The 15,158-nt window shown below is 37.0% G+C and overlaps 1 protein-coding gene and 1 pseudogene across 2 annotated transcripts; one reads left to right on the top strand and one right to left on the bottom strand.

Moving 5' to 3' along the window:
• Positions 1-4,647: 4,647 nt before the first annotated feature.
• LOC112720206 (pentatricopeptide repeat-containing protein At3g49710-like) lies at positions 4,648-8,460 on the bottom strand. 2 transcript variants are annotated; one of them, XR_003162086.3, is made up of 2 exons: positions 5,945-8,460; positions 4,648-5,623 (listed from the first exon to the last, which is right to left on the bottom strand). XR_003162086.3 is itself a non-coding variant. In XM_025771061.3 (2 exons), exon 1 carries the CDS (start codon positions 8,269-8,271, stop codon positions 6,076-6,078), a length of 2,196 nt encoding a protein of 731 aa, XP_025626846.1. In that variant the 5' UTR covers positions 8,272-8,453; the 3' UTR covers positions 4,648-5,623; positions 6,062-6,075. The 2 variants fall into 2 exon arrangements, 1 of the variants encoding a protein (XP_025626846.1); XM_025771061.3 differs by having other exon boundaries at positions 6,062-8,453.
• A 3,357-nt stretch (positions 8,461-11,817) lies between these two features.
• LOC112720207 (2-hydroxyacyl-CoA lyase-like) lies at positions 11,818-13,564 on the top strand (annotated as a pseudogene).
• Positions 13,565-15,158: the final 1,594 nt, after the last annotated feature.

Genomic DNA, 15,158 nt, shown 5'->3' with positions numbered 1-15,158 from the left:
TTGGAAGGAGCTAAGGGCGTTGGTCAAGCCGAAGGGCATGACTAGAAACTCATAATGGCCCTCATGAGTGCGGAAGGCGGTCTTGTGGATGTCTTGGTCCCTCATCCGAATTTGGTGGTACCCCGATTTTAAATCCAGCTTAGAGAAAACTGCAGGTCCCGCTAATTCATCGAGTAGCTCATCAATGACGGGAATAGAAAATTTATCCGGCACCAAAATACCATTTAACGCCCTATAATCGACACAAAATCTCCAGCTAACATCCTTTTTCTTCACCAACAATATTGGACTCGCGTAAGGGCTGGAGCTTGGCCGAATTATCCCTGAGGCCAGCATTTCTCGTACCATTAGTTCTGCTTTCTGATGGTGCGGGTAACGATAAGGTCTTATATTCGGAACTGAAGCTCCTTCTATAAGTGGAATGGCATGATCATGGCAACGATGTGGTGGCAGCCCTGGTAGTGTCTGAAACACCTTAGAATGGGAAGCTAACACCGATTTGATTACCTGCGGCACCTGCGATACTGTAGCCGCTTGCAAGGCCATGGGCCATAGTTGGACCATAAATCCTTCTCCCCCTTCCTGAATGGACAAAACTGCAGATTGAAGGTGCATACCTCCATAGCACAGCTCCGGGTCCCCCTGCAATATAACCATGCTGTCCCCATTCCGAAATCGAAGGCGTGGTTTTTTGAAGTTTGTGAGAACGTCTCCCAACTTATCTAGCCACGCCAGTCCCAGGACAAATTCCGCTTCGTCAGTTGGGAAGATGAAGAAGTCTTCCTTGATTGCCACTTCCTTGAATTGGAGCGTGACACCCAAACACCTTCCCTGTCCCCCTTTATTGGTACTGTCCGCTACCCTGACCTGGAACTTAGGGGTGTTGTCAATTCTCAGGCCCAACTCGGTGATAATCTCTGGTGTCGCGAAGTTGTCCGAAGCTCCACAATCTATGAGAACGCATACACGGCGGTCATTTATCTCTGCCCAGGCTTTGATTGACTTGTGATGTCCACTCAAGCTCATGAATTTGAGCTCCAATTGTCCCTGTTCCCCTGTTTCTGGGACTGCCTCATGCTGTAACCAATCCGCTTCAAAGTCTGGCTCCATGATGAAAAGCTTGAACTCTTTATTCTTGCAGTTGTGATCTGCAGTGTATGGTTCGTCACAGAGGAAGCATTCCCCCTTGGCCCGCTTAGCTCTATATTCCTCGTTGCTGAGATGTCTTAATCCGCGCCGTCGCAAGGGATCCGTCGTTGACTCCACGCTGTTGCTTGCTGCAGAGTTAGACGCTGTAGTGGGGTGCACCATTTGGTGGCGGTTGAATTGGCAACGGCGAAGTTGGGAGCCAGTGATTTACCGCGTCCCGATACCCCTCGCAAGGCAGCGTTGCGGTTTTCGACCTTCTGAGCCAGTTCTATTAACTCGTCTACTGACTGGTATGGGAAAAGTTTACATTCTTCCCCCACTTCTGGTTTCAGCCCGTTCAAGAAGAGATCCATCAGAAATTCTGGCACAATTCCGCAGAAGGACCGCGCGTGAAGCACGAACTGGTCAACGTAGTCCCGCACTGAGTTCGTCTGTTTCATCTTCAGCAGCGCTTGATAAGGGCTCTGTAGCCGTTCCGGTTGAAAATGTCGTAGCAGCGCCGCACTGAAAAACCGCCACTGCAGCACCGGCGCCGTCGCCTCCCACCACCTGAACCACGTGAATGCCCTTCCTTCCATTGCAAAGGTGGCGACTGTGAGCCATTCCTCCTCTGGCACTGTGCACAGCAAGAAGAATTGCTCCATACGTTCAACCCAAACCACCGCGTCGTCTCCGCGGAAGATCGGAAGTTCCAGCTTTCGCCATTGCTCCGGCGCGCCGCGGCTTCCGGCCGATGAGCCTGCGGCCAGGTGCGATCCCAGTGAACCACGCTCATTCCGATTAGGCGCGCGATTTTCGAACGCATCTATTCGGGAATCGAAGCGCTGTAGCGTCTCCTACATCGATCGGAACATCTCCTCCATGCACGATTCAATTGTGTCAAATCGTGTCTCCATTTTCCTCGATCTCGATTGCACCATTCAGCGTCGGGATCCTCAAGCTCCTGATACCAGTTGATAGGACTAGCAATAGCAGAATGATCAAGCTTTATTGATACACCGGGAGGGCCAATTAGCTCACCCTAAAAGGTTTTACACAGCTGGAACTACTAGCTCAGAGAGAGAGAGATTCTCTCCAACTTCTAACAGAATTCACAACAGAAAAACTATATTCTCTCAACTAACTATAACCTAGCTATTTATAACAACCTATCAGCCAGCTGGATATCCTAACAACTCTTAAAACACTTCTACTTGACCTCTACTTGCCTCTCCTTTTGTAACATAGTCCAAACCTGTTAGTAGTAGGCGCCTCTCTATCAACTTCTTTTTCCACTCAGTGAATCTAAGAGTTTGAACAGTTTCAATTTGGTGCATACCATATGGTGATCTCATTACAAAGTTTTAAATATTTTTTAACAATAATAGATAATAAAACCATATTTGTTTGGGTTTATTTTATGAAACTGAAATCAGAGGCAAATAATTTGGTTCAAAATTTTGTTGCATATGTAAAAGCCCAATTTCAAACTCAAATTAAAGTTACTGGATCCAATAATGAGCTTGAGTTTGAGATTACTTCATATTATAATTCACAAGGCATATTGCACTAAACATCTTGTGTTGACACCCTATGATAAAATGGAATTGTTAAGAGAAAATATCAACACATTTTTAATGTTACAAGAGCTCTAATGTTTCAATCTTGTTTACCAAAAACCTTATGAAGCTTTGCAGTTGGACAAGCTGTTCATATAATAGATAGGTTGCCCAGTCCTATTTTGAAAAATCAGACACCCTTTGCTTTACTATTTGGTAAAGATGCAGATATTAGTGTTCGGTTGTTTGGCATATGCATTGACATTGGCTCATGATAGAAAGAAGTTTGATAAAAGAGCTAAGAAAAATATTTTTCTTTCTAGGCTATCCATTGAACTATATCATGTATTATGTCTATAATGAGATTGTTTAAGCATAAGGGACAATAAGGAATCTATCACTAACCGGACAGATTTATCCCTCACCATACCCTTACTAGACACATTATTAGGGCTGGGCAAAAAAATTCAAATATTGGATTTTAAACCAAATCCAAACCAAACCATTTAAAAAAATCCAAACCAAATTGGATCTCTTTTATAGTTTGGATTTTTAATCCAAATCATTTACACGGTTTAAATTCATATCCAAATCCATATCCAAATTAAAATCCAAATTGAAAAAATCCTAATCTAAGACTGAATTGGTGAAAAAAAAATTCCTAATCCAAATTTAAACGGTTTTTTTTTTCTTTTGGGGGGCAATTTTGTTCAAAACCGAAACTTTGGGTGGTCAAAATGCTGATTTTCTCAAAATATTAATTGTATTGTATGTGTTTATTCTTATTTGATCAATTCGACATATATTTGACCGAGTTTGAACTATTTTTGCTGTTTTGGCATCTCTTTTTCGACTTAGTTCTTTTTTCTTGTCTTCTAATTTTGTTGTGTTTAATATGATGTTAAATGTCTATTTTCTGGTTGCATGATTATCTCCTTTGCCTTCATTCTATGAACTTTTTCTGATATTATTTATTAACAATTTTTTTTTGCCTTGACCAATTGCATGCACAACTAATGATATTTGGTATTATTTAAGAGGAGATTATTGTTTTTGGTACCTGTATCACTAAAAAGAATTTAAAAAATAATCGTGTATGTGAAGTTGAAAATGAGTGACATTGTTTTCATGGTTATAGTAGCATGCTTGTCCATTAATAAGATTAAATGTTATATATATTAGCTATTGTCATTAGATTTATAAAGAACCAAATTCTAGTTGTAATGAACCTATATACTTTAAAATGACTTTAGTATTAATTTTACTTTTAAAAAAATTATGGTTTGAAAATTGAATTTCTAAAAACTGGTTTTAAAAGTGAATTTTTTGTTAAAATATTTGGTTTGAAAATTGGATTTTTAAAAACTAGTTTTAAAATTGGATTTTTGGTTGAAGAAACTGGTTTTAAAACTGGATTTTCAAAAATTGGTTTTAAAACTGAATTTTTGGTTAAAAAATCTGGTTTTAAAACTGAATTTTATAAAAAAAAAAAACGAATTTTGAATTTGGATTTAAAAAAACCAGATTTTAGATTTGGATTAAAAAAAAACCAAATTTAAAACCGGTTTTATACATAAAACTGAATTTAAAATCGGTTTGTAAATAAAACCGAATTTAAATTCTAAAACCGGTTTAAATTTGGTTTTTGTTTTTTCAAATCGGTTTAGAACCGATTTCTCTCTTCAATCCAGTTTTGATTTGGTTTCATGAACCATAAAACTGGTTCTGAAATGGTTCTGAAATGTATAATGTGACATGTATATATTTTGAATAGAAGGACTAATTTGTCAACTCTTTTTTTCGAATAGTGAAGAACGAATTTGTAAAATTATAAACTAACCTCATGGAGTGGTTCTCCATCCACAACTACCCATGGGACATACTCATGAGGTGGGTGCAGCTTATTGGTTTCAGCTGCATACTGTAGCTCAAGCTGCATACGGATAGGTAAATGCTAAAATTGTGAGAAAAATCAAAGCCACACAATTGCATAGACTCAAGTTAAGGCACATTTATCATCTCTGATAAAGTACAAAGGGGTTATACATTATTTGATCTCAATACAAGGGAATTATATTTGTCTAGAAATGTTGAATTTTATGAGCATTGTTTGTCTTATAAATTAATTGCTACATGCAAAGGGTACTTTGCCATCTTTTACACCGACTATTGGTTCTAATTTTGATGACTTTGATCCCTTTTCTTTATGATTCTTCATATCTTCGTACTCACCTAATCATTGCATGCTGCTTCGGACAGGGAGTTCCAGCTACCAATCATGTTGAGAGAGATGCGGTTTGCATCACCTTGTGGATTATGGGAAGCTGTCTCCCACCCGTAGAGCCTTTTCCCTGGCAATAATCACAACCTCGAAGCCAAGGACGTATCAACAAGATGTTGTGCATGAGTGTTGGAGAAATGCAATCAGTGTGGAGTTACTCACCCTTGAGAAGAACAGGACTTGGACTATTACTTCACTGACTCATGGTAAACATACTATCGGTTGCAAGTGGGTGTTCAAGGTGAAATTTAATCTGGATGGCAGCGGTGAGTGCCACAAGACGAGACTTGAGGCTCAAGATTTTAATCAGAAAGCAGGCTATGATTATTTGGACTCTCAGGGATGATAATCATTTTTCTTCCATTCTTTGAAGTCCATCACTAGGGTGTGTCAATGATAATTATTTTGCAGTATTTCTTTAAGTGTTGTAGGCCTCTTCCTAATTCACCAGCATTAGCATGCATATTCTAAAGGATCCCATAGGGAGCAGCCTTATAAGGTTCCTGCTGTAGGAATTCATTGGATGCTTTGGTTGCACCAACCAACACATGTGTATGAACATATATGAAGGTTATGTTTTTAGAGAAAATATCATTTTGCAGCGTCAGTTTGAGAAGCTGTCGCAGTTCAGCTTCAAGACCATCTTGTGTACAACCTGCAATCATCAAATTCAGTGACCAAGCTTTATGATGAATGCTTAGTGCAAGTTATCAAAGAAAAAACCATAATATGCTTTGATATTACTAATAAGATTTCAGAGTTGTGCTTTGTTAAACCAAGGCAATGTTTTTCTTTTTTCTTTTTAATCTTATATTCTTCTGGCAGAATTTGTGTTTGAAGACTCTATATCTAAGGTGTGCACACAGTATCTGAAAACGAAGGGGGTGAAATATTTAAGACAAAAAATGGCTTAATAAAACAAGAGTTCAAAATTGAGATAGCTCTAAATTGACAAGAGAACTTGGTTCAAACTAACTCTTTAGTAGGATTCTGCAAGTAAGCTCTGCAAACATTCAGTTTAGCTTGGCTGCTTAGTAGATCTATAAGTCATGGTAGAACAACTCAAATTCCCGGTAAAGTAGCAGTGTAGCACCTTTGATTATATTATCACCAATAATCTCTGCATGAACATTGTCCTTCTTTAAAGCAATGAAACCTGTGAGTATCTCTAACAGTGATTTCCCTACCAGAAATGGCTGAAATAATTTTTATGGCGTTGTGGCAATCACCACAAATTCTTAGGTTCTTCACAACCAGTATTGGCACCCCTTCTTCAGTACAGATCAAGCCGAATGCAACAGCCAGTTTCTCACTATGATACAATAACTTTCTTTCCTTCTCTTCTGCCGTCACTGCTTCTTCATCTTTCATCAATGCCCATCTTATATCAGGAACATAACCTGCTTGTTTCAACTTCTTTAACATCTCTCCCATATACTCATGAATCTTTTTTATCATTGGATGTGAAGTATCTTCGGCCACGAAGACATGCACTTTCTTATCTATCTCAATCCAGCTACAACCAGGTGTCTTCTTCACTCCTCTTTCACGCATCATCTTCTTAAGTGTCGCAGCCTCTTCCCATCTGCCAGCACTGGCATACATATTAGAAAGTACCACGTATGGAACAGCACTATAAGGTTCAATCCGGACAAACTCACTGGCTGCTTTCACTGCAAGATCCACATTTCCATGTTTCTTACATGCTCCAAGTAAAGCAGCCCATTCAATAGAGCCAGGATTAAATGGCATCGTCTCAATAATCCTCTCGGCTTCCTTGAGTTTGCCCGCACGACCCAAAAGATCTATCATGCATGAATAATGTTCTGCCTCTGGTTCAAACCCAAACTTCTCCTTCATCATATTGAAATATTTCTGACCTTCCTCAACTTTCCCCGTGTGTGCGCATGCAGAAAGAACAGATATGAAGGTTATGTTATTTGGGGCAATATCCTTTTGCAGCATCAGTTCAAAAAGCCATAGTGACTCAGCCTCAAGGCCATGTTGTGCGTAACCTGCTATCATCGAATTCAGTGATACCGTGTTGTGTTCTGGCATAGTATCAAAAATCTTTCTCGCATCCTGAAGATTCCCACATTTAGAATACATTGCAACAAGAGCATTATTCACCGAAACACGATTATAAAGGATGTCGGATTTGATTGTCAACGCGTGAACTTGATTTCCTACTGAGGGAGGTAAATTAGAGCAAGCACTAACCACACACACGAAACTACAATCATCTGGACAAAAGCCAAGACGCTGCATCTTGCGAAAACAACAGAGGGCATCCTCAGACAAGTCCTCATTCTGGGAATATCCAGAAATCATTGTGTTCCATAGAACCAAATCTGGTGCAATAATCTCTTCAAACACCTTCCTGCACTCTAACATGCCCCCTGCACACTTAGAGTACAAGTCAATCAAACCACTCCCTACATGAGTATTCCTGTGGAATCCACTCTTAATCATCTTAGCATGAAACTGCATCCCCCCTGCCAAATCCTTGAGGGAAGTAAAGGCAGTCAACACACTAGCCATAGTGAACATGTCAACCTCCAATCCCATCATAACCATCTCACAGAACAGTGCCAGCGCATCCGATCCCTCACGGTGTTGCCCGCAAGCCACTATCATCGAGTTCCAAGAAACCTCATCCCTCCCACCAACCCCCATCTCATGAAACACCCGTTTCGCCTCACCCAAGAATCCCTCCTTGCTATAACTCGTGAGGATGGCATTGTTAACAGAAGCATAAGAATGAAACCCACCCATCACCACGAAGCAATGTAGCTGCCTGATCAACCCCACGCCACGGCCGCAGCAAGCATCTATGACGCCGGAGAGGGTGAACCCGTCGATGGCAATGCACTTCTCTCTGACCACCCGGAGCAAGCCCAGTGCCTCCTCACAGTCGCCGCGCTCAGCATACGCACTAATGAGGGTGTTGTAGGAAACAAGGTCCGGTTGAGGAATTTGGTCGAACAGCTGGCGGGCAATGTGGGGAAGGGAGTGTTTGGCATAGGCATTGATGATGGCATTGTAGGAGAACACATTGGGGTGTTCAGTGAGGTCAAATGCAGTTCTGGCATTGCGTAGAGTGCCGCATTTGGAATAGAGAATGGTGAAATGGTTAGAGAGGTAGGTGGTAATGTTATCATTGTTGTTGTTGTGGGATTTGAAGAAGAGTGCGTGAAGGGCTTTCCCTGCTAAAAGGTTTCTTTCCGATATGCATGCTTTGAGAAGGTTCCGGAAGGTGTGAGGGTTTAGTAGTTGCCATGAGTGGTAGTTGAAGACAAGCATCAGTGTCCAGCTTCCCTTCTTCACACATATTTATAGAAAATTTTCACTTACGGCACCACCAACATTAACAAATTTATATCAACAATAAAAATTACAATATAAGTATTCCTATTCCTGAGAATGCTATATCGTCAGTGTGTTTGGCGTGAAAGCATTCCAGCATTGTAGAAACCTGAACTTTTGCAGTATTTTCTGGTCATTTTTTTATTAACCATATTAGTAGAGACAAATTTAAAAGCAATTCAACTAGATATTTTTTAAAAGTTGTATAATATTCAGCTCTTTATTATAAAAATTTAAAAAAAATTAAAACAAATTTATCTAAAAATTATAAATAGATTTAGTGTCTTTTAAAATTAAATACACATTTAAAATACAAATTAAATAAAACTGAAATTTAAAATTTTAATTTTAATTTTAAATTTTTGTTTCAGATTTAATATATTTAATTATTAATATATTACCATTTAAATATACATCCAAAAATCAAATTAGTTAGAATTCAAAATTTCGAATTTAAAATTCTAAAATAAATCTTAAACCATCTTAAATCACTAGTAAAATCTTCACTCCGTAAAGATCCAGAGCTGCAGCGCCTCCTCCTCTTCATCTGTGGCTGCTTTCATCTTCTCCCGCGCTGTGCACTCTTTTGCGACGATTTTCTCATTCGACGACGCGCTCCTCCCCGCGACGCGCACTTTTCCTGCGCACACCCCCGCGCCTCCTCCATCGATGGGCTCCTCCCCGTCCCTGGTCTCCTCCCTCGCGCCATGCACAACCGCCCCCTTCTCCCGCGCCTCCCCCTATCTCCTCCCCCACGTCGCACTCCTTCTGTCTCTGGTAGTTCTGCTTGCAAAATTCTAAAAAAATTTGGTTGAGTTCATTCATGAAGATATGTTATCCCTTTTTTTTCGCTTAATAAAAAGTTCTATTTTTTTAAATTTATGTATAATATTGGAAGTGTCTGTATTTTTTTTTTCCTTTTTTTAAATGTATTTGTGATTATAATTTTTTTTTGCACTCATATGTTTGATTTGAGAGTTGTAATGTTAACCTAATTTGGATGTGTCAATACTTAATTTTGGATGTGTTTATGTTGTTAATTATGTTCTTATGTACATATATAAATTTTTTTTATATGAGTTTTGGATGTGTTGATAAAATATTTAGAATGCATTCTTATAATTTTGGATGTGTATTTGAGTTTAATTTTTTCTGTATTCAATATGTAATTTAGAACTACAATGACAATAATTTAGATGTGTTAATACATAATTTTGAATGTGTTTATATTGTTTATTTAATTTTAAATGTGTTTTTGACATGAGTTTTGAATGTTTTGAATAAAAAAAATAATTAAAGTGAGTTTAACTGATTTTGAAACTTCACTGATTTTTTAAAAGTTAGTATACGAAAAGTTATTACGAGTTTTATGATTTGGTTTGCAAAAAATTAATGTATTGCAAGTGGTTACAAATTTTACGGTGATAAGTATTCAAAATAAAAATAGTTCCTTAAAAATAGGAAATATGATTAATTAAAAAATTAAAATAATAAAATATTAAATTTAAAGGCTGAATTTTGTTGTACAAGTAGCATTTTTCTATTCAATATTATATTCACGATTCTGTTCCTTTTAAATGGAAAATGCTACTTGTACAACAAAATTCAGCCTTTATTCAGCCTTTAAATTTAATATTTTATTATTTTAATTTTTTAATTAATCATATTTCCTATTTTTAAGGAACTACTTTTATTTTGAATACTTATCACCGTACAATTTGTAACCACTTGCAATACATTAATTTTTTTCAAACCAAATCATAAAACTCGTAACAACTTTTCGTGTACTAACTTTTAAAAAATCAGTGAAGTTTTCAAAATCAATTAAACTCACTTCAATTATTTTTTTTATTCAAAACATTCAAAACTCATGTCAAAAACACATCTAAAATTAAATAAACAACATAAACACATTCAAAATTATGTATTAACACATCTAAATTATTGTCATTGTAGTTCTAAATTACATATTAAACACAGAAAAAATTAAACTCAAATACACATCCAAAACTCATATAAAAAAACTTATATATGTACATAAGAACATAATGAACAACATAAACACATCCAAATTAGGTTAACATTACAACTCCCAAATCAAACATATGAGTGCAAAAAGAAAAAATTATAATCACAAATACATTTAAAAAAAAAAATACAGACACTTCCAATATTATACATAAATTTAAAAAAATAGAACTTTTTATTAAGCGGAAAAAAAAAGGGATAACATATCTTCATGAATGAACTCAACCAATTTTTTTTAGAATTTTGCAAACAGAACTACCAGAGACAGAAGGAGTGCGACGTGGGGAGGAGATAAGGGGAGGCGCGGGAGAAGGGGGCGGTTGTGCATGGCGCGAGGGAGGAGACCAGGGACGGGGAGGAGCCCATCGATGGAGGAGGTGCGGGGGTGTGCGCAGGGGAAGTGCGCATCGCGGGGAGGAGCGCGTCGCCGAAGGAAGAGATCGTCGCAGAAGAGTGCGCAACGCGGGAGAAGATGAAAGCGGCCACAGATGAGGAGGAGGAGGCGCTGCAGCTCTGGATCTTTACGAAGTGAAGATTTTACTAGTGATTTAAGATGATTTAAGATTTATTTTAGAATCTTAAATTCGAAATTTTGAATTCTAACTAATTTGATTTTTAGATGTATATTTAAATTGTAATATATTAATAATTAAATATATTAAATCTGAAACAGAAATTTAAAATTAAAATTTTAAATTTCAGTTTTATTTAGTTTGTATTTTAAATGTGTATTTAATTTTAAAAAGACACTAAATCTATTTATAATTTTTAGATGAATTTGTTTTAATTTTTGTTAAATTATTGTAATAAAAGGCTGAATATTGTACAACTTTTAAAGGATACCTAGTTGAATTGTATTGAATAAAACTTAGGTTTAATTACTCTGCAGGTCTTTATAGTTTCACCGAATTTTTAATTAGGTCCTTATACTTTTTTTTTTCAATTGGGTCCTTAGACGTTAATTTTTTTTCAATTTAATCCCTGCCGTGACAAAACCGTTTGAGATAACAGAATATTCTATTAAAAAATAGAATATTTTCATAATTAATTTAGAATAACAGTAACTAATTAAACACCTCTCTATTTTTTTAAAATACCAAAACAGCCCTTGGTCCCCCAAATGAGAGATCCCTTGCCAGCCCTAACTTTCTCTGTCTTTGTTAGACTTGTGCACAAAGATACTGTGAACCGCCGACGTGTCCGCCACCACGATCGTGAACCTGTTACCCACCAAGCCAAATACACACTCCATCTTCTTTCTTTCTTTGTTCTTCTTTTTTCCTTTTTCTTCCTCACTTCCCGAATATCTTTTTCTTCTTTTCCCTTCTCACGGCGAAATAGGAAACAGTATGTTCTTGGCGTTTCTCCTCCATTCGTTGGGTTCATCATTCATTTGCATCGTCGTTCGTGGTGGTGTGAGCGTACGTCGGTTGGTGGTCTTCCATCGCTTCTGATATGCTATGTACTGTTCGTCTGTCTGCTCCGCTCTGCTCCACGTTGTTCGTCCGTGGGTTTCGTGGCGTTCCCTCACCGGGCCGCGCCTCGCTGCCTGAAGTCAATATGCCAAAACAGGTAACGAGTCAAATTTTTTGTTTCTTTTTCAAAGTTGATGAAACATATTTAAGCATATGTAATTTTTTTGAGATAATGGTTTTTGAGTTGATTACGAAAAATATAGCAGTGGTTGAATACCTATTTTTTGAATTGATTTCTGAATTTTTTTTTGTAATGGTTTAAGGTTTATAATATATATATATATATATATATATATATATATATATATATATATATATATATATATATATATATATATTAGTGAGGAAGAGATTGAGCTGAGGAAACTCTGAATAAGGAGATTAAGGATGATCTTTTTGTTTGACCAGGAACCACTCTTGGGGGGAGATTAAGGATGATCTTTTTGTTTGACCAGGAACCACTCTTGGGGGAAGCTATATGGAGGAAGTCTAAGGATAATGCGTCAAAGATGGATGCTCAGATTGCTAAGGATGTTGTGCCATTCAATTTCTTAACACCAACGAGGATCATAAGAGATGCAATTTTTGGAGTCGGAAGTCCAGCTCCGGTAGTGGTGTCCGAGGGTGCAAACACCATGGATGTAGGTAGGGCTGTGTTGGTTCAGACAGAGCACAGGACTAGGTTGGATGCAGGGACTTGGGAGACCATAGGGGTTGTCCTCGGTTATTGCATTGCTACTGCAGTGGCTTGTCCCGATTGACTTATTGTTACAGTTAAAGGAGATTTTGGATTCAGATTTAGTACCATTAAAGTTGAAGTTGAGGTATATACTGCTAAACCCATACTTATTGATGCCCTTATCTTTAGTTATATTTTCATTTGTCATATAGTGGAATGGTTCTTATTTTAGTCTCAACATTGTTAAGTAACAACCAGTATGAGAAAGTGTATGAAATTGAGAATATGATGATTGATTCTATTGATTCACGCATGTCTCAAATACATGTTTATAGAAACAACTTAAGGTCTAACCACAAATCATAAAACGCTAGCAGAAATTTTTACTGCAATTGTTTTGAACTAGGATCTTCCATGAACTCTTTTATGTTTTTATCCATAACTAGTAGTTCTGTGATAGATAAGATTACATAAGCTGGTGTAATTACTATGCGACAACCCAAAATTCCAAGTTCTAGGAGATTTTTTTTACTAGTTACTAGTGAGTACTGAGTACTGAACAGTGGTAAAGGTAAATTATGATTGTTTGCAAGAGTCCTTTTTTTGGAAACTAAATTATAAAAGAGTCGGTGACTATTGATGCTATTTGTAATGGTTTAATCCAGGGATGTGGAGTGAAAATTCTGGACTGTTACTTTATATGTCTTATCTTTTTTCGATACTTGAGAAAATATGTATTGCCTTATATGTCTTATCTTCTTTTCAATCAAGATACCAGTTACCTGTGGTAGTGATTGTTTTCAACCATGGAGGTGTATATGGTGGTGACCGGAGAACTCCCGAAGAGTTGAATAGACCTCACAAAGATGATCTTGCTCCGACTTTCTTTGTTTCAAAAGCAGGCTACAGGCTACCATGCTTTGATTGAAGCTTTTGGTAGACTATCTTGTTGGGACACTTGATAAACTCAAGTATGCTTTTATTGAAGCTTTTGGTGGACTATCTTGTTGGGACACTTAATGAACTCAAGTCTACTCTTTATTGTTGATCCTATGCTGGTTCAGAGAGTGGGAGTAGGAGGCTGCAACACAAGAACTGATTTATAGATTATCTGTATTACACTGAAATTATGTTTTTTATGGTTTTCATTTTTAGATTTTAAATTTCAATAAAACAAATTACATAACCTTGTGATTTTCTATGGTGTACCATGATATGATAAAGATACAAACTATATTTCATGAATCCACACAAATGTAAAATATTATACGATCATAATAAATACTTGAATAATGGAAATTGAATTTTATATATACTTATTACTACTATTTCTGTTTCATTTTATCCATTCTTTTTTTTTTCTATATGTTCTTTAAAAATAAGGTATTTTGAAAGTAAAAAAATACGAAAGAAAAACTATTTTTGGTACAATTTGTATATAAATAAGCATAAGAATGATAGTGACAAAATTAAAAGGATTATAGGAATATCTTTCATTGAATATTTATAGTTTCATCGAATTTTCAATTAGGTCTCTATACTTTTTTTCTTTTCAATTGGGTCCCTAAGGGTATATAAGTAATTTCACAATTCACTAACATTTTTTTGACGTTTAACGTTAACAGGGACTAAATTGAAAAAAAATAATGTATAGGGACCCAATTAAAAAGAAAAAAAGTATAGGGACCTAATTAAAAATCGTTAAAACTATAGGAATCTAATTAAACCTAAAACTTACCACATATTAAAAATATATAATTCTCTTACCTGAGAAAAGGTTGATTAAGAAAAACCTTTTATTAAACTTCAGCCTTTTGTTTGTTTGATCCTTTTCAGCTTTCATGATTTCCATATTTACAGGTTTTGTTTTGTTTTTTTTTTTTTTTGCTATTTTGTTGGAATTTTCTTTATGCCTTTTCTTTTTGTGGTGGGGTGCTCAATATTATAAGTTTGTTTTCTATTTGGTGGTAAAATCACAGTTTGTTAGTGTTTTTGCCTTTTTGGTTAATAATCTAATGACAGTAAATTCCATAATTATACACGGTAAATATGGATTCTTTGGATCAGAATAAAAATTATGAAGATTTGAGCAAAAAATAGAGGTAAATACCAAATCGATATCCGAAAAATTTTGGCGCTGACAAAATGGTATTTTACTTTTGTTATTACAAAATTGTCCCTGAAAGATTTTAAAATTTGACAAAATTATCCAACCATGAAAAGATGACGTCACAGTAAACGGAAAAACGCTGATGTGGCCGTCGGCAGAGAGCTCCAGCAACATTTCCAATGTTCTTCTTCTTTGCCATGGCGGACGGGGACGCAGCAGTGCTATGACAGAGGGGACGCATTCTTCTTCTTCTTCTTTGCCATCGCGGAAGGGGACGCAGCGTCGAGGTGCTGCCATGGCGGAGGGGATGCAGAAGGGACGCAACGACGTGTTGAAGAGAAGAAGCAGCGAAGACAAGAATGCGACGACGTACTGTCATGGCGGAAGGGGACGCGAAAGGGGACGTAGCGATATGTTGAAGAAGAAGAAGCGGCAAACACGAAGAGCGCCATGAGGTGCAGCGGCGTGCCATGGCGGTCTTCTTCTTCAGCTGTCATGGTGGAAGGGGAACGCAGCAACGTGTTGAAGAAGA

Source organism: Arachis hypogaea, chromosome 11 (assembly GCF_003086295.3).
Source record: "Arachis hypogaea cultivar Tifrunner chromosome 11, arahy.Tifrunner.gnm2.J5K5, whole genome shotgun sequence".
NCBI classification, from domain to species: domain Eukaryota; kingdom Viridiplantae; phylum Streptophyta; class Magnoliopsida; order Fabales; family Fabaceae; genus Arachis; species Arachis hypogaea.
This window is presented reverse-complemented; position numbering and strand designations above follow the sequence as displayed.

What these genes read in the sequence shown, in the direction of transcription:
- LOC112720206 (XM_025771061.3), bottom strand. Translation starts at nt 8,271, where the DNA reads ATGCTTGTCTTCAACTACCACTCATGGCAACTACTAAACCCTCACACC.